Genomic DNA, 24003 nt, shown 5'->3' with positions numbered 1-24003 from the left:
TGTAGCATTAATTACTATTTAGAAAATAATTTATTTAATTAAATTCATCTTAAGGGGCTCATAATATTCTGCTTCTTCTTCTGCTTATCTTTTTCAAATAATCCAAAACAAAAGATATCATTTCTAAATCTAACATTCTAGGATAATGATACAGGCGTGAAAAAAATCTTTAAAACAGCCGTGCGACTGAATAACAAACCGAGGAACAATGGTGCTACGTTGATGTTTGCGGGAATCATAAAAACACCATTACACAGCCGTTAACAGATCCCCGGGGCGGAGATAAATAAGCGAGAAATACTAGAATACTTACGATGGCTGACAGGTGACTCGTTATTTTTGTACATTTGTATGTTACAACATTTACCTACCTACTTGATTATACGTGTATGTACTATACGTATGTCTAATTGTAAAAGAAATTAGATTTATTTATTTAAATGATTTTTAAATACTTGTCTGTTATTAAAGCCAAGCCAGTGGTTAAGGACGTCATTCGAGGGAATAAAATATGATGTCGGGAATTGTATAAATAGAAACAATTAGCGTTATCACCTAAAAACTATAAGCATTTATTTATCTAAATAATTTGAGAAAAATACATTTTACTAGTTTGAGTTTCTAATTGGAATGGATTAGAGAAGTACTCTATACAAACACCTGTTCTACTCGCTTGTCAAGTGCAGAGCAACAGTGTTCCGTTATTGTCTGCGGATACAAATTTAAATTAAAAAACTTTCCAACACCAGCGACCGCAAGCAAACTATATTTTGAACTCGTTCCATGAATATCTTTGTATTCGGATGTAAGAAATGTAAATGCAAAATTTGTATCCAAATGTTTCTTTACGATTTAAATCTATAATGAAGACTGGATTTCATCTTATTATATTATGCTATATTTTTAAAAAAATCAAAAATATTTAAATTTACTTACGTCTAAATACGTTTATATCAAATATTTTTATAATTGCTTTCCCCTACTTGCAATTATAAAACCGACCATTATGTTCACACATAACAAACTTAACAAATAATTTATTTTTACAATTATTTAGATTTTATAATTTTACAAAGCACCTTTCCCCTGTATTCGTAATCGTAACCTTCGTTGACATAAACAAATAAGTTTCAAAGATGAAACATGACTATATTATAAACATCTACCATCCAAATAGGTATATTTATAAATCAGCTTTACGATTATCCCGCACACAACAGGATAGGTAAAGGGAACCTATTGTTAAGACACTCCATTTCCCACTTTCCGCGGAATTCGGATCGCGGAAGTCCATAATGAAATATTGGACAAGCAATAGGGTAAAAAATACATCATCACAATGAATGTACAGTGCGCAAAAATAAATCATTTTTAAATTACAGCAATCAATCATTTAAGGCATAATGCATAAAATCATGCAAGCGAACATTTCAATACAATTCATAACGCTTATTCCTTCTCCAGAACATGCTGATTTCACACAATTCAATTGATTTCAATCGTTGTTGCGTTTACAATTTGAATAAATTTTATATTTTTTCATTTTCATATGTAGATATACAAAGATAATACAGTTATTTATTAAAATAGCAATCACAGCGTTCGTATTCCTTATTATTTATTTATTCTGTTTGTGCCAAACTCAAGCGACAATTTGGCGAGAATTTATGTAATTTATTTCCCATCGAAAAGTCACTGTTTGTTTTACGTACGTTATGTAAATATGTCGTTAACGTTTTAATTTTTATGCGAGTAACCGAATTCACCAGCCGAGTTCATTATGATATTTGTAGCCTTGTTAGTAGGTAAACCTGTAAAAGCTGCCCAATCTTATTGAATTCTTTGATCTGCCTCCCTCTCAAAATTGCTATTACCAGGCTAAATAGTTTGCACTAGTCGTAGGTGTATTGAAAAACAACTTCGAGACGGGTTCCGCCCACTTATATCGGACCTGGTATGACATACACATTGGATATGAATTTAGTCTTTTGTAAGTTAATACCGAAACCGACATCCCGCGATGATTTACTCGGTCTCTGTAGCATCTCCGCTAGCTGTTCCAGTGACTCTGCGATATGTTCAGTGAATCGAAAGTGTGTGGTGTACTGTTTACACTGACTCGAAAACAGGTCCAATGCAGGGTTTTGAAGATGTCTTCCAAAGCGTTGGTTAACAAATAACGGTAATATCACATCCCCTTGCCCTACCTCACTGTTCAGTTGGATCGACTAAATTTTGCATTACTGGATTTGGATAGTCATTGTAGCAGCAGTATATAACCAACTCAGCATCTCAATGTATCTTCAATTAATATGACATCGCTGTAGTGTGTCAGGTTTGCTTCAGGTTTCGTTGGAATGGAAGTCTTTTTCGTAGTCAAAGAAAATCATACATAGCAGCCAATTTTACTCCTATGTTTCTGTACAATGGGTGTTGTAGCTAGATTGAAACTTGCCTTGCTCTACCCCCTGGACTCGTAAAATTTTCTGGCTAAACGATTCGTCGGTACTAGAATAGCTTGTATATGTGGCACAGAAATGAGGTCGGCCTGTAGTTCTTCAAGAGAGTTCCAGTAGTAGTAGTAGTCTAGTACAATTTAATATGCTACTCTGTGTGTTAATAATAATTTAAATCAAATCAAATCAGCTTCACGCTGAATCTTGCACGCAGCAAGGTAGGAAGAGGGAAACTAATGTGTTACAAAGTTTATAATATATTATTAAAAAAAATTGTATAAATACTCAAATATTAAAATGTAGTTTTCCTACCGGTACCTTGAATTGAATTGAATTCTTGATATATGGCGTTTCGAGCGTGCCAGTTGAGCACAATTCATTTCGCCAAAACCGGTATCTTTTTCTAAACGATTCGTATTGCTACGTTTGTACAATTGACAGTAACTGTCAAAGTGACATTGTCAGTCATTGTTCAATTTCAATACAAATCGTACGTATGCGTACGACTGCGCGAATTTAAATTCTAAAATTATGTTTTCCTCTCAATTAAATTAAATTAGAAACATCAATATTTTATATTCGCAGTTAATATTTAATGTTAATTGCAACTTAAATTATTGATTCAGCGAAAATTTTGACCTTGGAATAGGTTAGTATGAAAAATGTGTTCTTTCTGTTGAGTTTCGCTCAAATTCGTATAAATTCTAAGAGATTCCAAAACACAATGTCGTCTTCAGCAAATTCATTGTTAGTACCAATCGGTGTTCGAGGAATGAAAAATATGGAACGTGACAAATTCGCGCGTGATATTACAGTACCAGTTTTAACATTGCTAGGGGAACAAGTGTCCAAAGTGATTCCGATATGCAAACATTACTTATTAAAACTTGAAAAATTTAGAGCTGTGCATAATGTAGAAGATGCAAGTCAGCCTAGTTATAATAAATGTGTCTATTTAAATCCAGAACAAGTTACAAAATGGCTGGATATAGCCGAAAATGACCGAATTTTGCTCAAAAAATACAATGTCAATGAAAGCCAAGTACAAATGAGAAAATTTCAACTCTTGTATGACCACTTTAAATATGATGCTATATTCAAAGCTGTTTTACCTGAAAATGAAGAAACAGTAAGTGGTTTCTCTCAGATAGGTCATATCATACATTTAAATTTAAAAGATCATTTATTAGAATACCGCCACCTTATTGGCCAAGTTTTAGTAGATAAAATAAAACTATGCCGTACTGTTGTGAATAAAAATAATATAATTGACAATACATACAGAAATTTTAGTATGGAAGTAATAGCAGGTGATGAGGACTTTATGGTGAATGTTAAAGAGAATGGATGTAGATTTGAATTTGATTTTTCTAAAGTTTATTGGAATCCTCGCTTATGCCAGGAACATGAAAGAATAATAAATTTACTTAACCGTGAAGATGTATTATTTGATATCTTTTGTGGTGTAGGGCCATTTGCAATACCAGCGGTGAAACGAGGCTGTAGGGTCTACGCAAATGATTTAAACCCAGAATCATTTAAATGGCTAAACCATAATGCAAAAATAAATAAACTTGATTTAGATTTCCTTAAAACACACTGTAAAGATGGTAAAGATTTTATATGTGACATTTTTAAAAACTATATAATTGATTGCTGTTTGGGTAATAGAAAATTAGAAGGTGGGAAAATTCATATAACCATGAATTTGCCAGCAATGGCAGTAGAATTTTTAAAACACTTTAGGGGACTTATTAACAGAATAAATCTTAAAGAAAAATTAGATTTTGATATTATAGTGCATGTATACTGTTTTGCCATTGGAGAAGATCAAAGTTTAGTTGCAAAACAAATGGTCAATGACAATATTGGAATGGATGTATCTTCAAATATTATTGAAATATTCAATGTACGAAATGTTTCTCCAAAAAAGGAGATGATGAGAGTTAGTTTCAAATTGAGTAAAGAAATATTATTTTTTCAAAATCTTGAAAATGAAGTGGATGAGCCACCAAGTAAGAAAATATGTGAAAGGGATGTTGAAAAGTAGAAATATCAATTGTGAATTATTTTAAGACAATATGTTCTTTATGCGAACTACCCATATATTTTGTATTAGTTTTATTTATAACAAATAAAATATATTAAAATATAAAGTCTTTTATTTATAATCTACAAATGTTTTTCAAAATGTAAATAAACATACAATCCAACTTAAGTTGGGTTCATGCAGTATCCCTAGGGGGTCAATCTAATTAAAGATTTATCAGAAACTTATTGATTTAAAATTTGTTACTGAGAATGATGATAAGATATCTTTCTAATCATATATTACAAGGAAATAGTCATGTTTAATATTACCATTAATAGTAGTAGTGGCTAATATTGTTTTATAAATATTTCATATAAACATTTTTTCCTAAATTGTTCTCAAATCTACAGAATCAATAGGTAATTTTCTTTAAATAAACAATAAAATAATGAAAAAAATGTATGTTTATTGTTTTTACTTAGTCAATTTCCAATTAAAAATTTTAAATTTAATATAAAGTCAACAATTATGTTTTCTTTTGTTTCAGATATATTATTATAAACATGGAGCTTGAAGACTTCAGCAAAGTTTTAGAAGAATCAAAGAAGGTTAGAAATTTATATAATTTGAATATAAAATCAATATTATAAGTATTCTCTTGTTGCAATTTTGTGATTTTGCAATTTTTTTTAAACCTCATTTCTGCTTAAAATAAGTGGTTATTTCAACACATCTTTTTATTTGAATAAAAAACACTTGATTAAATAATTATTAGATATGATTTAAAATTACAGGTATTACAAGATTGCTTTGAAAAATTTCAACTAAATGAAGTTTTTTTATCATTCAATGGAGGAAAAGATTGCACTGTGTTATTAGATATCACATTGGACATTCTAAAAGATATTTACAATTGTGATAATATTGAAACTGAATTAAAAGTAGTTTATATTAGAACAATAGGACCCTTTAAAGAAATAGAAGTTTTTGTGAGAGAAGTGGAAAAATATTATGATATTAAATTAAAAGTTATGGAAGGTGAAATGAAGACAACGTTGCAAACAATATTAGAACAAGATGACCAATTAAAAGCATGTCTGTTGGGCACGAGACGGACGGATCCTTATAGTAAAGATTTAAAATTTATGCAGGTAAATAAAATTATTGTTGTTATTTTGTTTTAGCTTTCCACCGTAGAAATGGAAAGATTGAAAATGTATTGTCATAAAACCTAAGCTCCCTCTGTAACTATGAAATGGGAGAGAAGGAAATAACATTTTTAAAAATCCTCTGTTTAGTTTATTACATTGAGGCCGTCGTGGCGAAGTGGCACAATCGGGTGGGTCACATGTGGGTTCGACTCCCAGTCGGGGCATTAATTATAATATTTTTATTATTACCGTGCTCATAATCGTTGAGCTCCGAAAAGTGGGGGAACAGATTGTCTTAACATTAGGTTCCCTCTGTCTACCATACTATAAGCGGGATACAGTATGAAGGTTGAAAGATATACATTATCAAAAAAAAAAAATGTCGATTTATAAAAGAAAAAATGCGTAATTACAATACTATAAGCATTGAAGTACCTAAATCAATTAATATAAGTTTAATGTTTTTTTTTTTTCAGAAAACAGATCCTAACTGGCCTCAAGTGGTAAGAGTATCGCCATTACTTAACTGGAGTTACCATCAAATATGGAGTTATATTTTACAAAGAAAATTGCCTTATTGTAGCTTATATGAGAGAGGGTAAGCTAATTTTTATTTAAATTTTAATTCAAAATTATTTAATATTTATATATTATTACAATGGACTTGAACTTTATATCAAATGTCGTAGCGGGGCTCAAGTGTGCGGCTAAAAGCGCAACAGGTTGTGGGTTCGATTCCTACTCGAGAAAATTAAATATTTTAATATCCACGCCGGCGTTGAGTCCCTCAATTCATCACGCAAAACCTCCATAATTTGATGGAAAATTGTGAACGGAATTGTCTTAACACTGGATCTATGAAAACCTTCATAATTTTGTTCTTTTTTATTGCCATATTAAAAACCATCCTATATTGAGTGGTGGAATTCAACACTGAGTTTTGTTTTATTATCCAAGCAAGGACATGGAAATATTAAATAATTTATTCCCCAGAGTGGATATTGAATCGAGTGGATATTGATTGAGAGAGAGTGCCACAGGGCCTTGAGAGTTTTTATTTTTTTTTTATATTTAATTTCAGATACACATCAATAGGCAGTGTACACAATACTCTACCAAATCCATCATTAGCTTACAAAGATATCAATGGTACTTCTTACCGTCCCGCTTGGATGCTTCAAGACTCAGAATTAGAACGCGCCGGACGTAATACTACATTAAATTCAATAAATAATAACAATAAATTATAATATTTTTCTTTAGAAATGGAAACAATAAATAATAGTAAATGGAAAAAATTATGACATCAACACTACATCACACAACATCATTACTTTAATATAATAATAAATATATTTATGATCTGTGAAAGGATAGAAATTAATTTCCCTGTAAATTATTCAATATCCTGTAGTGAGAAATATTAGATAAGTGGTAACTAATTAAATTTTTGTAAATTTCACCTCATGGTTGTTAAATTTCAATTTATAAATGAATAAATGGAAATTTAAGTTAATAATAATAACTTATTTATAATTACTAAGTATGTATTTTAATTAACAATTTAGAATTTTTTCTTTTGTCTTATATTAATTTCTTTTAAAACCATTTACAAACTTAGACTTAAAGCTTTTGTCATATTTAATATTTGGTGCTTTTAATTTTTAAAATATTCTGTTAAGCGATATCTCTTTAAAATAGTTCCTAGCAATATCTCAGTTATATATTATTTTAGAGAATTCATTAGAAATAAATAGTACTTAACTAGACTAAACATTCATTTATTGATTTTTTTATTACAATTAAGCTGGGAATGTAAACATCACATCATCAACAGGTTTACAGCTGCAGCTTGTGCCCCGTGTTAGTGTGAGGTATACAGCAGTGTAAAGCTAATTTAATATTCTGCAACCCTGTCCTTTGCTGGTTTATTAACACATTATAGTAATTTGATTTTGTGATTATTATTGATATACCTAGTAACATAAATAGTAATAAGTGTGTTTCGTTTCACAATGTGTTCTTATTTTTAACCAACTTCTGTAAGAAAAGGAGGTTATCCTTTTGACTGTATTTTTTTTTATTCTCTTTACAATAAAAGTTTTTGTTCAATCATTGTAAGTTATATTTGACATGATTTATAAAATTTTTAACATGATCTATCATGTAAAAGTTTAATAATGAAAAATTGACTCTGGTAGTGAGGACCAATTATGTTTTTTTACTTTTATATTTTTATAATTTTTGATGAGTAGTTGTATTATAATGTTTTATTTACTATTTATAAATCAATTTATATTTAATATTTATCAATATTTTAGATGTTGCATCTGTGATTTAGAAATAAATAACACGCATACATATTTATAAAATTTTATGGCTTAATAAGTACTTATAAATTAAATAGTATATATAAAAATGTGTTTTATTACGTTTTATTTTGCTCATTAGGTTTCACATGTTTGTTTATGAATTCTTGAAATGCTGCGACGTCTTCCTTTTTGTCATCTACAAGTTACAATAAAATTATAAAAAAAAATAAGTAGACCATCAAATCTGGTAGAATTTTAGTTTTATTCATAATATATTCTAAAGCCACTAAATTATAAAACATGTCGCAGCGCCACAATATGACTAAACGCGACGGTTGCAGGTTCGATGTCTAGTTTCTACTCTGGATTGAATTATCTTAATTGCCCACCATTAAGTTCTGCTACTCAACATGCAATGTCTTGGAAAAGTCATCTTGAATCGAGAGTGGTAAATGCAGTTTCTTACTCTTAACACTAATTTCTCTCTGCCTACCATGCTGTCTGTGGGATACAGCATACAGCTATAAAAAATCCTTACCTATTTCTACTTGAGTTTCAACACCTTCGTCGTCACTAGAACTTTCATTTCCGGGGTGCTTTAAATACATGTCAGATATTTCACGACCACCCATTACTTCTTCTATTAGTTTCTTTTTATCCATTACTGTATCATCAACTGAAAAAAAATAAAACTTATAATAATATGTTTTGAAATATATATCTATATATATATATATATATATATAAATATATATCTATATATATATATATATATATATATATATATATATATATATGAAGAATTTTATCTACAAATAAGTATATTAGAAAGATTGTAATTTTTTTGTATTGCCAGCAGTTTTACGCTATATTTTTTTTTATACTGAGTAGTACCGACTGCACACCTTTTACGGAAGCAACATAAGGTTATAATATTTGAAAACCCTACCTAAAAATAAATCAAGATTCGTCAACAGTTTAGACATAGGATTATTATTTTCATTTCATGATTTTTATCCATACTTTATTTAAATATGTGAGGCAATTATGAAGACACCAATGATGTAAAGAATAGTTTTTAAATTAAGATAAATGCCACTCAACACAATATTTCTAAATAGGGCAGAAAGTAGAGAATAGAGTGTCTTAACACTAGGTACTCTCTGCCTACCCTACACATGCAGGATACGTTAGAAAGGAAAATAACGAGATATATACCTTTAACCCCCTTTTTAATTTCTTCTTCTTTCTTTTTTTGTTCCTCCAATTTTTCTTCCCTCATTTTCAGCCAATCAGCTTTGTATTCTCTAAAAAATGTAAATAACTATAAAAATAAAATATACCATAATAAAAATATAACTATAAATGCTACTTTAAATAAGCTTTTTAGACACTATAAAACAAAAAGATTGTAAAATAAATAAAAAATTTTAAGAAAACAATTTTTTATATTTTACTTATATATATTACTTTTCATATTCTTCAGCTGCATCATCAACCAACTTGAAAAATTCATCTATACCCTGAAAAAGAATAAATTTCAATTTACCTTTAATCATAGAAAAATAATAAAGTTTATAATTAGCAAAAGAAGGTGACAAACAACATTCAATCACACATTCATCACAGGGATAATAATAAAAAGAAGTAAAAAATAGTACAATAACTTTGCCAACTTATTTTTATATTATAGCGAAAATTATAGAAAATCTTTACACAAATTGTAGCCTATGTGTTGTTCTAATATATAAGTTTTATTACTATAAAGTTTCATCTAAATCCGCTGAAAGTTTCTGGGTTAAAGTGGAACAAAGATCCATTCTCACAAACTATCACACTTTCAATCAAGTAATTCTCTTGTGGGAATGAATAATTTAATATTTTAATTTGTTCACTCTGGCAACAGGAATGAGTGCAGGGTTGAGTTACACTGCAGCAGAAAGTGGGGAATGGAGTGTCTTAAGACTGTTTTCCCTCTGCCTACCAAAGTATATGCTTAAAAAATTGTACAAAAAGACAGATAAATTACCTCTCCTGTATGTGAACTCACACCACAACACCTCAAATCCGAGTAAAATGAATCAAGCGCTAGTGACATTGACCGTGTTAGATTGCCTACATATGTACTGCCTTCCCCGTCGCCATCAGCATCGAGAGCATCTTGGAATGCTTCGAAATCTCTCATCCACTCCACAGCATAGCTGTTGTTTACTACATCTGTCTGAGTTTAATATATTATCTATGTTTAGGTTCACAAATTAATGAAATTGATAAATATTAAAGTAAGTTATTAATAAATATTAAAGTAAATCAATTATTTGTTAAAAATAGATTATTTATTTAAAATATATAAAATAATAGCAAAACTCACTTTATTCATAACTACAATAAAAGGCAATCTTGTCTTGTAAAGTATAGAACAAGCATACAGCATGTTGGACATGAATGTGACTGGTGATACACTCCTAACTGTGTCCATTACATATACTATGACTGTGGGGCAGGAGGATGCTAGTGTCTCCGTCACTATAGTACCTGATGCTGACCATGTAAATACTTCTATTTGACCTGTAAGTATATTTGTTAAAATTTAATACAATTAAAGTTCAATAGACACTTGTAGGAATTATTTATTTTCATTTCTATTCTCTAGTCAGGAAAGTGCAGTGTTGTTATGTTACTTAATATGCAGCAGCATGAAGTCATGTGAAAAATAAGGAATGCAGTCTTTTCATACTAAATGTTGCTATAAGCAGGATAGTGAATTTAAGCATTTACTGTAAGCAAAAGAATATTTGTAAAATAAAACCATGAATTATTGGTGGACAAATTCATTTTAAGAAAAAGTTGTTAACATTTACCTGGTGTGTCAATAACACAGTATTTATGTTTTCTTCCAGCTTTCTCTATTAAATCTATAACTTGTCCAAATTTAGTAGAAAATAAATTGAGTGCAGTAACAATACCACCATTGGGTCCTAGACCATACTGTTTCATAACTTCTTTATAATTCACTGTATCTCTTATATCTAGAAACAGAATATGAAAATAGTGACATTTTAATATTATTTAACTGTTAATTTAAAATATGTACTTTTAATTAAAAAAAATTAAGAGTATATATTTATTATATAAAATTTATTCATATCATGAAGCACGATAATTCTTAGTTACCTATATTAGCAGGATATGGAACCTCTCGACAAGCTGGATCTAAATTTACTAAATATGGTCTGGCACCATTTATAACCCTTCCTGCAAGTCGTCTTGTAAACGATGTTTTACCAGCTCCAGCCATACCTTGAAATTTAAATTGCAGTATTTTTTAAATTTAATATATTATTAGCCAAGTGAAGGTGTAGGAATACTAACCTAGTATTATAAGGCATACAGGCTTAGGTGTCTCCTCCATCATGATTTGCTTTTTTTAAATGGACTACAATGCAATAAAATATATTTTGTGCAAGTTAATTGCAATTTCTTAAATATTATCACTTGGAATAAAATAAGAAAAGGGAATTGTTTAATGTTTTTAACTCCAAAAATGACGTTTAAACTTTAAACATGTTATTTTGACATTGACATTAATCGAATACAGATGGTAAACAGTAACTATAGCTCGACAAATACTTTATTATGTATGTGAACACTGGCACGAATCAATCTCGCGCATGTACAGTTATGTGCACAATGTTAAGTATGCGGAGTTCGGTGTTATTTTGTGTCATATATACAAACTGGTGCATTAAATGACACCTCGCGTCGCTTTCTACTGTACTTTAGTGTTGATTAGGCTTGCGGAGCAGCGCAGCGGTGCGGTGTGTGGGGACTTCCCTGTATAGAGTATGGGTGTCTTAAATATGCATTCCGCGCAAGTGTCCGTGTGTACCTCCGATAATTCATTAACTTTATCGGACTATAATAATGCAAATGAAAAATTGTATATTAATTAAAATTATATATTTATTAATTAAGAGACGTGTACAATTTCATAGGCACTTTATTCTTTCTTATAATTAATATTTACAAAGATATGATCAATATAAAATAAAATTTAGTTATCTTTTTCAAGATTTAAAAACATAATGGGGTAGAGGTGTCCCAGCTTCGATATTCTTTTTTGTATGATGAGTCGTAACGTATCTGTATATGTAGTTGGCGGCTTGCAAGTTGAAGGATCACGCCAATGAAGACCTAAAAATTTTTGCAATAATAAAAAAGAATGTTGACTGGAAAATTAATCATATAAATGATTATTAATTTAAGAAAATCTTATATAAAAAAGTGACACGTTACTTCGTTCTTCTGGTTTTGTTTTATTTAAAGACACTTAAGGGCTGTTTTTTTATTCATTATGTTACAAATAAAGTTGTAAGGTTCAACAACACGATGCCTGTCTAAAATACAACAGTTATTGTTTCGATCCACACTCGAAGGAATGAATTACTTAGAAGAACTTCAACCCAAGACCTTGAGTGCCACCCTTAAACTCACAATGTGTCGAAAATTGGACGGTGCATAGTGAACGAAGTGTCTTATGTCTAGGTTTCCCCACGATATGCGGGATACAGTGTGAATCTAAGAAACGTTTTTAAATATAAATTAACCTGTAGAGTCGCAAGTAAATAGCGCCGGAGATGGTACATGATCCCGCGTATAATTCCATACACAATCTCGTAGCACTTGGACTATCTAGAATATAAAAAGATTTTCCTTATTAATTTACATTCACAAAAAATTATAAAATCTGTTTTAAAACCTTCAAAATAATCTCTATGGGGGAGAGGTTAAAAAAGAGGTCTTTTCACATGACCTGGAAAAATGTGACGGTACATATTTTTTCAATTTCACACCTAGAAATTTTTAAATTAAAACAAGCTGTTCCAAAATTATGTTTATATATTTTATATTCCAATGTGGAGCACAAAAATTGTGTGACCCCAGTGGTGAGGAGTGCCTTGTCATACAATGTCATTGTGTGACTGTGTGATTTAATGGTTTAAATTCATGTTATTTATTTTAAACAATAGCTTTTCCTCTGTTATTTTTATTCTTGGATACACTTCGCCCAAAAGTAACGAGGGCTTTGGTATAAAGACCTAGACGCAATGATAGAATTAATAAAGAAAACATATTTTCACACAATTTCTATTTTAGAAATATTTTGTTTAGCTCACCCTACCTAACTGGCTATGAAGTCAGAATGTGATGCAAAGTCAATCCTATTCATATTTGAATCTCACAGTACATTATTATTTTAAAAATGTAATTTACCTCATTAGCGGTCAATTCTGGTGCCAATTCCAATATGTGACTCAAAGGATGAGGCAGTAACTGTCCCAAAGTCATCACCGAGAGGAGTTCTGTAAGTGCTGATAGTTCTCTGATTATTTCATCTGATTGTGTATGTCGATCTGTATCATATAAAAATAAATTAATGTATATTTGATAAATATCGGAAGTTCCTTAAATATTGGAACTAGTCATGGCGCAGGAGTGCAAGCGTGTGACTGTCATTTTAATTTTTCGCTCTGGTGTCGAGGTAAAGTATGTCGTTGAGTTCCGCCACTCAACACGCAATGCGTCCAGATATCGCGAGAAGTGGGAGCGGATTGTCTTAACACTAGGCTCTGCCTATCCTCGAGTACGCCCTGTGTATGTTATCGAGCAAAGTTACGAAAATATATTAATAATATTAAGAAAATGAAAATTAAAGAGGTATTAAAAAAGTTCAATAATTGACGAATACTAAAATTAATGTTACAATATTAATTTTCATATAGATCTTCAGTGTCTTAATATTAAGTTCCCTCTGCCTACCCTGCTGTGTGTGGGATACAGTATGTGACTTTTTTAATTTTGAGTTTACAGTAAAATATTCGAGTCGTGGCCACGCTGAAGCTGGCTGTAATACTTAGTTTCGTTAGTTACCATCGTGCGCACGCTTACGGTGCAGCAACGCGGCGGCAGCGGCGCGCAGCAGCGCGGAGGCGAGGCAAAGGGCAGGTCGCGCGCGCGCCACCCGCCGCAGAGCCGCGCGCGCCACACCGCACCGCGCCACCGCCGACCGCGTGTACAGCTCGCGCTCGATGCTCACTTGCTACACACACTCAAATACATGTTATTTTAAACAGACATTTAGAGACATAAGACTAGAACTTAGAACCTTAGACCGCTAGATAATATGACTGAATAAGTTAATTTATGCTATCTATCTCATATGGACTAGCTGTCATTACAGAAGACAGCAGCGACATAGCCACTATAATGAGATCAGTCTTAGATGAGTCTACGGGGAATGACGAATAGCGCGGATCAAAAAAAGAAATAACACTGCTTGACAGGACCTAATCTCTGTCTTTACCAAGATATGTAACGTTAGCACGTTACACGTTACACGTAACGACCAGGTAAGCGTTGCAAATAGCTGATGAAAATGACAGTAAATTATAAACGTCGACGTCATTATGAAATTGAGAATCGAAAGAGGAAATAAGCCAAGCATAGTATTCCGGCATTCTAGCAGACGCACCAATTATAAGTGCAATCAATCAATAGGGTTCCATTGACCGTGATATTATCCCAACTACAACTCCTCAGGCCGCTAACGACCTCAGGAATAAAATCACACTGACCTTTGTAAAATCCTCATCAGGCCAAGGGAGTCCATTGTACATGACGTCTGGTGAAACTAATTCTACTAGAAGCAGCGATATTGATGTTGACCCTTCAACTATGCCTGTGTTGCCATCCTGTTCAATTTATTTATGAATTGTGTAAGAAGATTATATATAAGTTTCAAAATTTCAAATTAAAAAATTGTAAATAATTAAACGTGACGGTTATGGGTTCAATTCCCACACAGGGTTTTTTATTTTTTATTTTCTGCATTGGTAACAAGACAAACGCGGCGTTGAGTTGCTCCACTAAACACACAATGCCCCAAAAATGGAGAACCGGAAGAACGAGTTACCTCTGCTTATCCTGCTATAAGCAGGATACACCGTGAAGCTATAAAAAAACATCTAAAAAATCAATTGCCATACCATACAAGCCATCAATGCTCCCATAAGCAGTTCGGCGTTGTGCGCCGGCGCAGTGGATACTATGGGGGGAGGGACACGACGCCGCACACCTTTGCCTATTACACCTGCGTGGAACACTGATGTATGGCTCTGTGTTAACTGTGTTATGGGACCCTGTGAGGAATAGAGGTAGAGAATTACTATTTTTTAACCAATTTCTTTTTCCAAAAATAATGTTCTGTATTCGACAACTTTATATATTTAATGCTACACTATATGACTATATATACAGGCCGTTGTCAAAAATGTGACGTTAGTGAGTTCAATTTCAATTCACACTTTAATAATCTATACCTACACAAATAATACATGAAATACAATAAAACTTACATGTCTCTGATTCATATGTATTAAAAGTTCCTCGTTATTCCATTCTTTCGAAGTGGTCACAATATTTGCAATGTGAGCTTGGCTGCCAAACATTTTGTCCTCTCTAAACATGGCAGTTTCTAATAAATCGCGAAGAGCGACGGCACGAGCTAGTTTACTGTGTACACATAGTTTACGAAGTAAGCAACTTGCCGTTTGTACACCTCGTAGTTTTGCCAATACATCTGTAATTTTAATATATTATAATAAAATTATTTTGAATGTTGCTTCTTAAGGGTATGAGTTTATTTTGATGTTTAAATTTACTGAATAGAGCTCAAGTTTAAACTATAAAAGAAAATATTAAATATTTTATTATTAAAAAAAATATGATTGACCTAAATAATATACAGTTAAGTATATTATGTTCTAATATCATTTTCAACGTTCACACTGATGGATATAGTTGGTTAGCGAATTTAGGTATCAATTATAACTACTAAGCTTAACTAACCTTTCTCATGTATGCATCTAAAGAAATATTTCACTGTAGCTTGAGTCACTTTCAATATGACTTCCACACTTGGTGGTGAAGACTTTGTACCTGTCAAGTCTACTCTATCCAGGACCTAGAGAAAGAGAAAGCACTTAAACATCAATAAGAAATTATATTTAAAAATTGCTTGAGGCCGTCGTGCCGCAGTGGGACACTATCTGAGTGTAAGCGAGATATTTATTGGTCTGATCCCCACTCGGAAGTTTTTTAAAAAAATGGCAATAAAGGCCTCTAAGTGTATCGTTTCTTTTTGACTTTTGTTTACCTTGCGATGAGATGATGAAAAAAACGTAAAGCTGCTGTTTATTATTCATAAAAAAATAAAAGGTAAACTATAAATTACTTAACTTCAACATTAATTTATTGAGTATATCCGTTATATTAAATTGATGAATATGTTTTACATACTATATGAAACATTTTTTTAGCTTCCCACTGTATCCCATAAATAATAGGGTAAGTAGTGTAAAACAATATGTTTCCCACTTTTCGCAGAATTTTCAAGATATTACGAGCTGAGCGACGTCATGCCCCAGAGTAGGAATCGTATCCACAACCGTCGTATCATTTTATAGTTTACAGTCGCACGCTTGAGCCCCTGCGCCACGATGGCTCAATGATGAAGGCTCGGTGCCTGCGACTCACCTCGGCCAGCGCGTGGCACGTGGGCATGGCGTCCAGTTGTGCCATGGTGGCGGGGGTGCGCGCGCGCAGCAGCGATGCGTACTCGAGCAGCGCGCCGCCCACACCACACAGGCGCGCCTCCACCGCGCGCCCCACTACGCGCGTGCGCAGTGCCGCCACGCGCCCTGACGCCTCCCATCTGGTACATTCATTTCATATTATATTAGAGACGTTATCTAATGTCTGACTGGGTATTAGATTTGAGTAAATTAGTATATTTTCATTATTTTTATTTTCTCCAGTGTAATGAAAAACCCGTTCTGATAAAACTCACAATAATCTTTATCATATTAAATCTATTCTACTCTAACATTATAAAGCTAAAGAGTTATTTGGTTGCACGCGAAAATCTCAAGAACTACTGGTTTGAATTGAAAAATTCGAAATATCAAGGAAAGTTATAGTCTTACATATAAAAATGGGAGAGAAGTCACTGATAAAAGACAATTTTGCCTTATATAACTAAATTATGATGAACACTTGAATAGGCATTATAATGTTTGTTTTTTTTTCCTACATACCTCAACAACTTGACAATATTCAAACAATAGTGATGTACATAAGTTTTCTTTTCTTTAGTTACAGCACCATCTATGAAACACTTTTTTATCTGTGTATCAGCCAACATGGCGTCTCTTAGTGCATATTCTACGCCCGTTTTAACAAAATTATTATATCTCTCTGTATCCATGCTCATGTCCTGCGAATCGGCTGGAGTATGCATATTTATTGTTCCCGATATAATACGAACTAACAATGCTAGAGTTGTATCGTTTCTTGAATGTTGGAGTAGGTAACTAATTGTCGACACAAATTCTGATGGTAGATTGTAGCCTGGAAAAATGTTTATTACATTTATAATTTCCTTTTAGCTCTTCACTGTATTCAGCATATAATAGAGTAGCCAGAGAGAAAGAAGAGTTAAGACTGTGTGGTAGAACTAGACGTCGAATTTCAACTTCTTACTAGAGTATTTTCAATAGAGGAAATTAAAATATTTAATTTCCTTTATTGAAAATCGAACCCACAACCTGTCGCGCTTACGACTTGCCTCATATATATATACTAGCGGCCCGCTCGCGGTTTCACCCGCGTGAAGTATGTTATTATTAATTTCTGTCTCCATGACTACGTCCTAGTGACGTCTATGCAAAATTTGAGACTCCTAGCATTTGTAGTAACGAAGTTTCATACAAACTTTCGACCCCAAAAACAACCCCTTAGAAGTCGAATATTGCAAATTCCCGTCTTAGCGAGCACCTACGTCCTATAAATAACTCCTATGCAAAATTTGAGATTTCTAGCAGTTGTAGTTTCTGAGATTTCGTGATGAGTGAGTGTTTCCTTTCGATTTCCTTATTTTGATGAGTGAGTGTTTCCTTTCGATTTTATATATATAGATAATGTAATGATATAATTATACCTTATATACTCCATAATATAAAACTCACCTCGACATACTACTCCTTTTTAATTTTTGATTTCTGTATATAATTATAAAGAGTTTAAAACTACATTGTCATAACCTAGTCTATAGTGATACTTGAAATAAAAATGTATACTATAAGTAGGAAAAAAACTACAAAAAACAATTAATTAAACATAGAAAACTAAAAACATACAAAATTTACTCACAAACTAAAATAAGTATTCTAGCTATAGAATATTGTTCTAGTTGATTGCCCGTCAATAGCTTTTCTCTTATAACATTTATCTCCTCAGCAGCGCTCATCACTAGTGGCAGGTTTGAATCCGGAAATAAACATTCATATTCTAACTTTTGCAAAAGATGCTCTGAAAAACAATTTAATTTAACTGTTTATTTAATTACCCAATCATGTTTAATTAATAAAAAAGTAGTTTCATGCTTTTTGGGAAGGGAACACAGAACACAGTTAGGTACTTTTTAATATGTAATTTCCTTGTCCAATTTTCGAAACATTGACTGACTCCTACCAGAGCCAAGATCAAATTAAAATAATATAATCTCCTGCGAGAATGTGTGTTCGAACACACAAACAGCGCCATCACAATCTGTCATGATTCCTTTTCACCAGAACAATCAAGTAATCAAGTAATAATTTTAATTTAATAATTTCTCAAATGGCTATCGAACCCACAACCATCGCGTTTTTCACTCGTACCATCAATTGAATAGTTACTATAACACATTACAATAATTAAAAGTTTATACTTACCAAGTAATTGCCTACAAAAAGCATGTCTCTGAGCGTGTCGTAGAACCAACAAGAAACATCTTACATCTGTTCTTAGTAGCAATGAGACTATAGTAGAAGAGGTCACACCTTCAAATCCACGACTCGCCCTCGATATGGATATTAGACGGTCTATAACTTCATCTGTTACTGTAAATTATTTTAAAAGGTTTATTTAAGTTAAAAGATTTATTTATTATTAAAATCCTTTACTAATAATATGACTGTAACCGCGATGGTTGTGGGTTCGATCCCCACTTGGGGTTATGAATTATTTAATATTTTCATTTCTTCACTTTGGTAACAAGAAATAGCAAGAAGAGCGGCGTTGAGGTCCGCCAATACACCGCCGCTCAATACACAATGTCTCGAAAATGCGGCGAAAAATGGAGAATGGAGTGTTATAACACTAAAGCAGCATAAAGGTAATAAAATAAATACTTACATGTTTGTTCGATATCTTGAGTAAGAGCTTTTAAAACAATGTCGGATTTCGACGCTAAAGTTAACAAATATGGAATAACATCACGCTTTTTATCTGGTCTACTATCATCTCTTATTGCCTCCTGTAAAAGTGTATAAAATTATATAATTTTTCCCGCATAGCAGGGTAGGCAGTTGGAACCAAGTGTTAACACAGTTCATTCCCCATACAATGTTTTTGTTAGAAACATTGAATATTAAGCGTTCGAATTTGTACTTTGCCTACCAATTTCTATAAAATACATGCAGAACAAAGTGTTACAGCACTAGGTTCCCTTTGCCTGCAGTATAGTTGAGGAGTGGTGGTTGCACAGCCATCTACAGCTAAATCCAGGGCGGCCACGCCAAAGAGCGACCATAATGTACGTTTCTATATATGGTTTCTATATATATAAAAAAAACATATAAAAACAAAAATAACTCACTTGAAACAAATCAACAAGAGCGGCTCTAACATGAAATAGCGCAGGTGGATGGTTAGCCAAATGAGCCAGCACTGCCCTAGCCGCATCTGCGCTTAGGGCCAAAGCTCTAGGGGCCACTAGGGCCGGTTCGGCACGCCCTACCCACCCTACAGCCCAGGAACATGCTCGGCAACCTGTATATATGTAAAATTTACTTTTTTCTTGTTACTACAGACAGGGAATGAATATAACTCATTTCTCTTAGTGAGAATTCAATTCACAACCATGGTTACAATCAGTAACTGCTGCACTGCAATATGTAATAATAATAATATAAGATCAGTCATTTTGTGGGTGCCCATTTAGTGGAGTGTCTGAGTGTGAGAATGTGAAATACTGTCTCCCAACTATTAAATGAATTAGAACTCAAAGCAGTGCCTGGGACTTGCTACCCCTGATGGGTAGATATTTATGGGGTTCTTTAAATATGTATAATGCACTATTCAACCTCCTTTCTCTAACAATACCTGAAATGATTCTACTAGGGCTGCATTCAAAGTATATTCTAGAAAATAATTGGTCATAGTCTAAGATAGGATGAGATCTTTTAGGAAACTATAGGAACTTTGCTGGTTTTGCCTCCTTTTGCTCATTCTTCTATTGCATACAAATTACAATTACAAATTAACTGTTATTGTTTTTCTGGTTACTTCATTTGTGAATTCAAAGTACTAGTAAGTAAGTAAATAGTAAGTACTAGTAACAAAGCTGCTTCATTCAAATGTTTTATATTTATTTACATACCCAACATTGTATCAATGCACTTAGCTCTTTCCTCAGCATTCAGTAATGTTAGATTTTGAGTTGTTATATCCAATAAGACTCTCACAGGATCAGTATTTTGAAGAGTTGTATCTATAAATAAAAGCCAAATTAAAAAATATAAAAAAAACACATGTCATTATATTTTGGGTAAAATAATTAACTTACTTGGTAAATTAGCCTTGTCTGTAGCTATATCCATAATTAAATTAATGCACCAAGGAGCAATAAAGGGTGCCCATGATTCTCCCAGATTGCACAGCTCTGGACCAATCATACTAACACTTTCTAAAGAACCATGGGCCGATGAATCTGACTATAATATATTAGATTTAAGTTTAATAAAAGGTAAAGGTACAAATAGTTTAAGATAATCTTAATAATTAATTAAAAACAATAATATTCTGTTCAATTAAACTGTAATGTGTCTATAGAACTTTAATTCCTTTTTTTTTAAAAGATAAAATTAAATATTAATCATTTTGCATGTTAATAATTAGATATTTTTAATAAACATACCAGATTTTTTTTTTTTTATTATTTACACAAACCTCATAGTCCCCTTGATTGAGTGAAACATTAACAGCCTCGTGGAACACCATAGCAAAGTATTCCAATACAGCATCTCTTGCAGCAGGGAAGTTTTTGAGTAAGGAAATACCAATTTTTGTTAACTCTGGTGCATTTTGAAAATTTCGTCTTGATACTCCGTATATAAAATTGTTAAGGTCTGCCGATAGTGAAGTAGCCTTGTTTTGAAAAGTCATATTGATAAATCTCCCTGCATGCACTTATTTATTCTGTTTTAATCCAGTATAATAATAAAATATCTATGAATTTTAAGATTAACATCGCCTGCCGACACACTGGCAAAGCTACCAGTGACAGTGACAGCAAACGTGACAAATAACAATTGATAATAACAATTGATATTTGACATACGTCAAAACTGTCAAGTGACGAATTAATATTAAACCATATTTTCATAAAGTCCCTCGTCCTTTAAATGTTCAGTGTTTGTTAATGTTTGTGTTTAGTCCTTTATGTAAATTTTTATGTAAATATATTAAACTTAACAAAATAAAACTTTAAATTAACTCCCATGTAAAATATTATTTATTACTAATCTAATGTGTTGTGTATATATTGTAAATTTGTGTTTGTTTTGTTTTAGGTGAAGGCTGTACTAACACAGGATCTCTTTTTTTTACATGTATTCTATAATTGTGTATATTTATCTTTTTTATTACCGGTCAATTTCCTTCGTGTGTTTTCCATACAACGTGACATTGGCGAAATGAATTGTGCTCAACTGGCACGCTCGAAACGCCATATTTCGAGAAATCAATCAATCAACCATATTTTGGCACGCTCGGAATGCCATAATATAAGAAATGAACTGAGCTATATTATTTTATTTCGCTAAAATATATTTTATATTAAAAGTATTGCTAAAAAATATATTATATTTTTAGTAATACTTTTGATTTAAAATTGATTTCCTTGGATTATTATGATAAGGTCCCTTTTTTAAAATGTGTCTTTAGCTTTGCTTTTCGCATAATTTTAATTTGAATTTAATTCATATTTTATACATTCCTATTTTCTCATCTTAGTAGCTTAGTAAACCTATTTTAAATATTTTTTTTATTTATAAGACAGGTAAAGTGTATTTAATAAATCAATTTATTTTACTCTCAACTAATAGCCCCGGAACGGAAATGTCTTAAAGGGAACAGAGTGCCACAACACTAGGTTTTCATAACCTCTCTGCCTACCCTGCTACGTACGGGATACAGCGTAAAGCTGAAATTAAAAAAATACCGCCCAATTGTCACGCCATTCTGCTATTAACATCAACGTTTTGTATTTTTAAGTTTACACCTTGCCGTCATATATAAATGAGCAATTTTCCACCAACTGAAAATAATAGTATGTGTATATATTTGTATTAATTTATAATCTGTAAAGATCATTTTACATATTCTTTGAGTACTCTTGGCTATTTCCCAGTCCGCTCAACGGCCGCAAGCCGAAGTTCGAGTCCCGCATTGGATGCCCCTTACAATCCTCACAAGCAGCCACATAGTGCTTGCATTTGTTCAGGGACAAAGTAAACTCCTCCCGTTGTCCCTGTAAAAGCCAATAGGGCTAACAGCATTAACCTCATGATCGAAAAAAACATTGGCTATTATAACTTAATTATAAAAAAATATTATAAAAGAAAATATTATAATATCAATGTTTAGCTTAAGCTACACTTATAAGAAACAAAGGCTCTTAAAATTATTTTTACATTAAGTATATGTACATAAATACATTAAAAAAATCAGCTTCACCCTGTATCCCGCACACAGCAAGGTAGGCGACAGAATCCAGTGTTATAACACTCTGTTCCCAAGTCCTGTTGGGGTCGAACCTAAGACCGTCGCGTTACAATCGCATCCATGTGCCCCTGCACCGCGACGGTGTGAGCTGAAATAGTCGGACACTTTTAATCTATTGATATCAACTACTAACTATAACTAACTAGTTTATATTTCCGTATACAAGTTACATTAATAATCCATACATCCTATATCTTATAAAACAAAGTCGCTTTTCGTGTCTGTCTGTTGTTTCTAACTCTTCTTCTTCTAAACCACCCAACGGATTTTATTGCGGTTTTCACCATTAGGTCGAGTATTTTTCGTAGAAGGTTTATATATAGTTTATTATTTGTACATTCTTATGTAAATTAACATAAATACGAAAAATATGAATAAAGTCCTACCCGCTGAGACACTTTCGTGCATGCGCTGCTTTAATGGTAAGTACTACATGAAAAAAATGTACTGAAGTATTGTTCCTCTCAATAAGATCTACAAAAAAGTCCGCGAGAGCATATTTTTATCTTTTAAGGATAACGTGTAGTGATCATATTTCTGTCTAAAAATAATAATTTCAATATATTTTTTATTGTGAGGGATATTTTTCCATAATGGTATTAATCCTTATCCTTTAAAATACTTTATTAATTTTCTACGTTAAACGAAGATAAAATTTGCTTTTTACACAATTTCGAAATTGCGAATAGTTTAAGAGAAAAACGCATTTAATTGTTGACACATCACGTCGTTGACACTTCAGCAGTATCGACTCAAGTTTTACTTATCCCTTACTCTCAGCATATAAATAAGTACATTAGTTACGTTGGCCATTTAATGTAGATCAAAACTGTCTTTACTGTTTTTCATTTTAATAAGTACTTTAGAAGTTGTTACAATATCAAAAAATCCTTGCTGTGAAACGGCTCGCCACTCGCCATGCGTCCGCCGCGCCCGCCTGCCTTACACGCATCGGTGGTTCAGTGGTAGAATGCTCGCCTGCCACGCGGGCGGCCCGTGTTTGATTCCCGGCCGATGCATTCTATTTAATTATTATTTAAGTTTATAATTTCTTCCGTTTAAAAATAGTCATTTAACTATCTAAAAATAGTCATTTAAATATATTT

General features: G+C 32.3%; 4 protein-coding genes across 6 annotated transcripts; 2 read left to right on the top strand and 2 right to left on the bottom strand.

Annotated features, from left to right (window-relative positions):
* Positions 1-303: 303 nt before the first annotated feature.
* On the top strand, positions 304-7441 carry LOC146532850 (bifunctional FAD diphosphatase/FAD synthase-like). Of its 3 annotated transcripts, none has more exons than XM_085196706.1 (5): positions 304-325; positions 5036-5096; positions 5283-5639; positions 6116-6237; positions 6721-7441. In XM_085196706.1, exons 1-5 carry the CDS (start codon positions 315-317, stop codon positions 6887-6889), a joined length of 720 nt encoding a protein of 239 aa, XP_085052832.1. In that variant the 5' UTR covers positions 304-314; the 3' UTR covers positions 6890-7441. The 3 variants fall into 3 exon arrangements, with proteins under 3 accessions (XP_085052832.1, XP_085052833.1, XP_085052834.1); XM_085196707.1 differs by lacking the exon at positions 304-325 and adding an exon at positions 2900-3105; XM_085196708.1 differs by lacking the exon at positions 304-325 and adding an exon at positions 4820-4907.
* LOC146532851 (tRNA (guanine(37)-N(1))-methyltransferase) lies at positions 3099-4577 on the top strand. Its single transcript, XM_085196703.1, has one exon. The coding sequence runs from the start codon at positions 3112-3114 to the stop codon at positions 4504-4506; it is 1395 nt and encodes a 464-aa protein (XP_085052829.1). The 5' UTR covers positions 3099-3111; the 3' UTR covers positions 4507-4577.
* Positions 7442-7998: 557 nt separating the features above from the next.
* Positions 7999-11491, bottom strand: LOC146532849 (GPN-loop GTPase 1). Its single transcript, XM_085196705.1, has 9 exons — positions 11324-11491; positions 11126-11251; positions 10813-10980; positions 10323-10519; positions 9981-10172; positions 9422-9474; positions 9170-9258; positions 8490-8627; positions 7999-8147 (listed from the first exon to the last, which is right to left on the bottom strand). The coding sequence occupies exons 1-9, from the start codon at positions 11364-11366 to the stop codon at positions 8068-8070; spliced, it is 1086 nt and encodes a 361-aa protein (XP_085052831.1). The 5' UTR covers positions 11367-11491; the 3' UTR covers positions 7999-8067.
* Positions 11492-11933: 442 nt separating this feature from the next.
* omd (integrator complex subunit 5 omd) lies at positions 11934-21415 on the bottom strand. Its single transcript, XM_085196702.1, has 17 exons — positions 21062-21415; positions 20679-20826; positions 20493-20603; positions 19710-19882; positions 19247-19367; positions 18784-18951; positions 18221-18379; positions 17107-17419; positions 16547-16724; positions 15860-15974; positions 15367-15590; positions 14998-15150; positions 14587-14703; positions 13883-14051; positions 13226-13365; positions 12559-12643; positions 11934-12145 (listed from the first exon to the last, which is right to left on the bottom strand). Exons 1-17 carry the CDS (start codon positions 21275-21277, stop codon positions 12006-12008), a joined length of 2730 nt encoding a protein of 909 aa, XP_085052828.1. The 5' UTR covers positions 21278-21415; the 3' UTR covers positions 11934-12005.
* Between the last annotated feature and the right edge of the window lie 2588 nt (positions 21416-24003).

The sequence above is a fragment of the Heliconius melpomene genome, chromosome 13, assembly GCF_056956725.1.
Source record: "Heliconius melpomene rosina isolate 202511_hmr_F chromosome 13, ASM5695672v1, whole genome shotgun sequence".
In the NCBI taxonomy this organism is placed as follows: Eukaryota; Metazoa; Arthropoda; class Insecta; order Lepidoptera; family Nymphalidae; genus Heliconius; species Heliconius melpomene.
This window is presented reverse-complemented; position numbering and strand designations above follow the sequence as displayed.

Coding starts and splice junctions, on each gene's coding strand:
- LOC146532850 (XM_085196706.1), top strand. Junction 5,097..5,282: donor TTTTAGAAGAATCAAAGAAG/GTTAGAAATTTA, acceptor TTAAAATTACAG/GTATTACAAGATTGCTTTGA. Junction 5,640..6,115: donor AAGATTTAAAATTTATGCAG/GTAAATAAAATT, acceptor TTTTTTTTTCAG/AAAACAGATCCTAACTGGCC.
- LOC146532851 (XM_085196703.1), top strand. CDS start 3,112: ATGAAAAATGTGTTCTTTCTGTTGAGTTTCGCTCAAATTCGTATAAAT.
- LOC146532849 (XM_085196705.1), bottom strand. CDS start 11,366: ATGATGGAGGAGACACCTAAGCCTGTATGCCTTATAATACTAG. Junction 10,173..10,322: donor TTATTGTAGTTATGAATAAA/GTGAGTTTTGCT, acceptor TATTAAACTCAG/ACAGATGTAGTAAACAACAG. Junction 9,475..9,980: donor TGAGTTCACATACAGGAGAG/GTAATTTATCTG, acceptor ATTCTTTTTCAG/GGTATAGATGAATTTTTCAA.
- omd (XM_085196702.1), bottom strand. CDS start 21,277: ATGACTTTTCAAAACAAGGCTACTTCACTATCGGCAGACCTTAACAAT. Junction 20,827..21,061: donor TCAATCAAGGGGACTATGAG/GTTTGTGTAAAT, acceptor AATATATTATAG/TCAGATTCATCGGCCCATGG. Junction 12,146..12,558: donor ATTTACTTGCGACTCTACAG/GTTAATTTATAT, acceptor AAAAATTTTTAG/GTCTTCATTGGCGTGATCCT.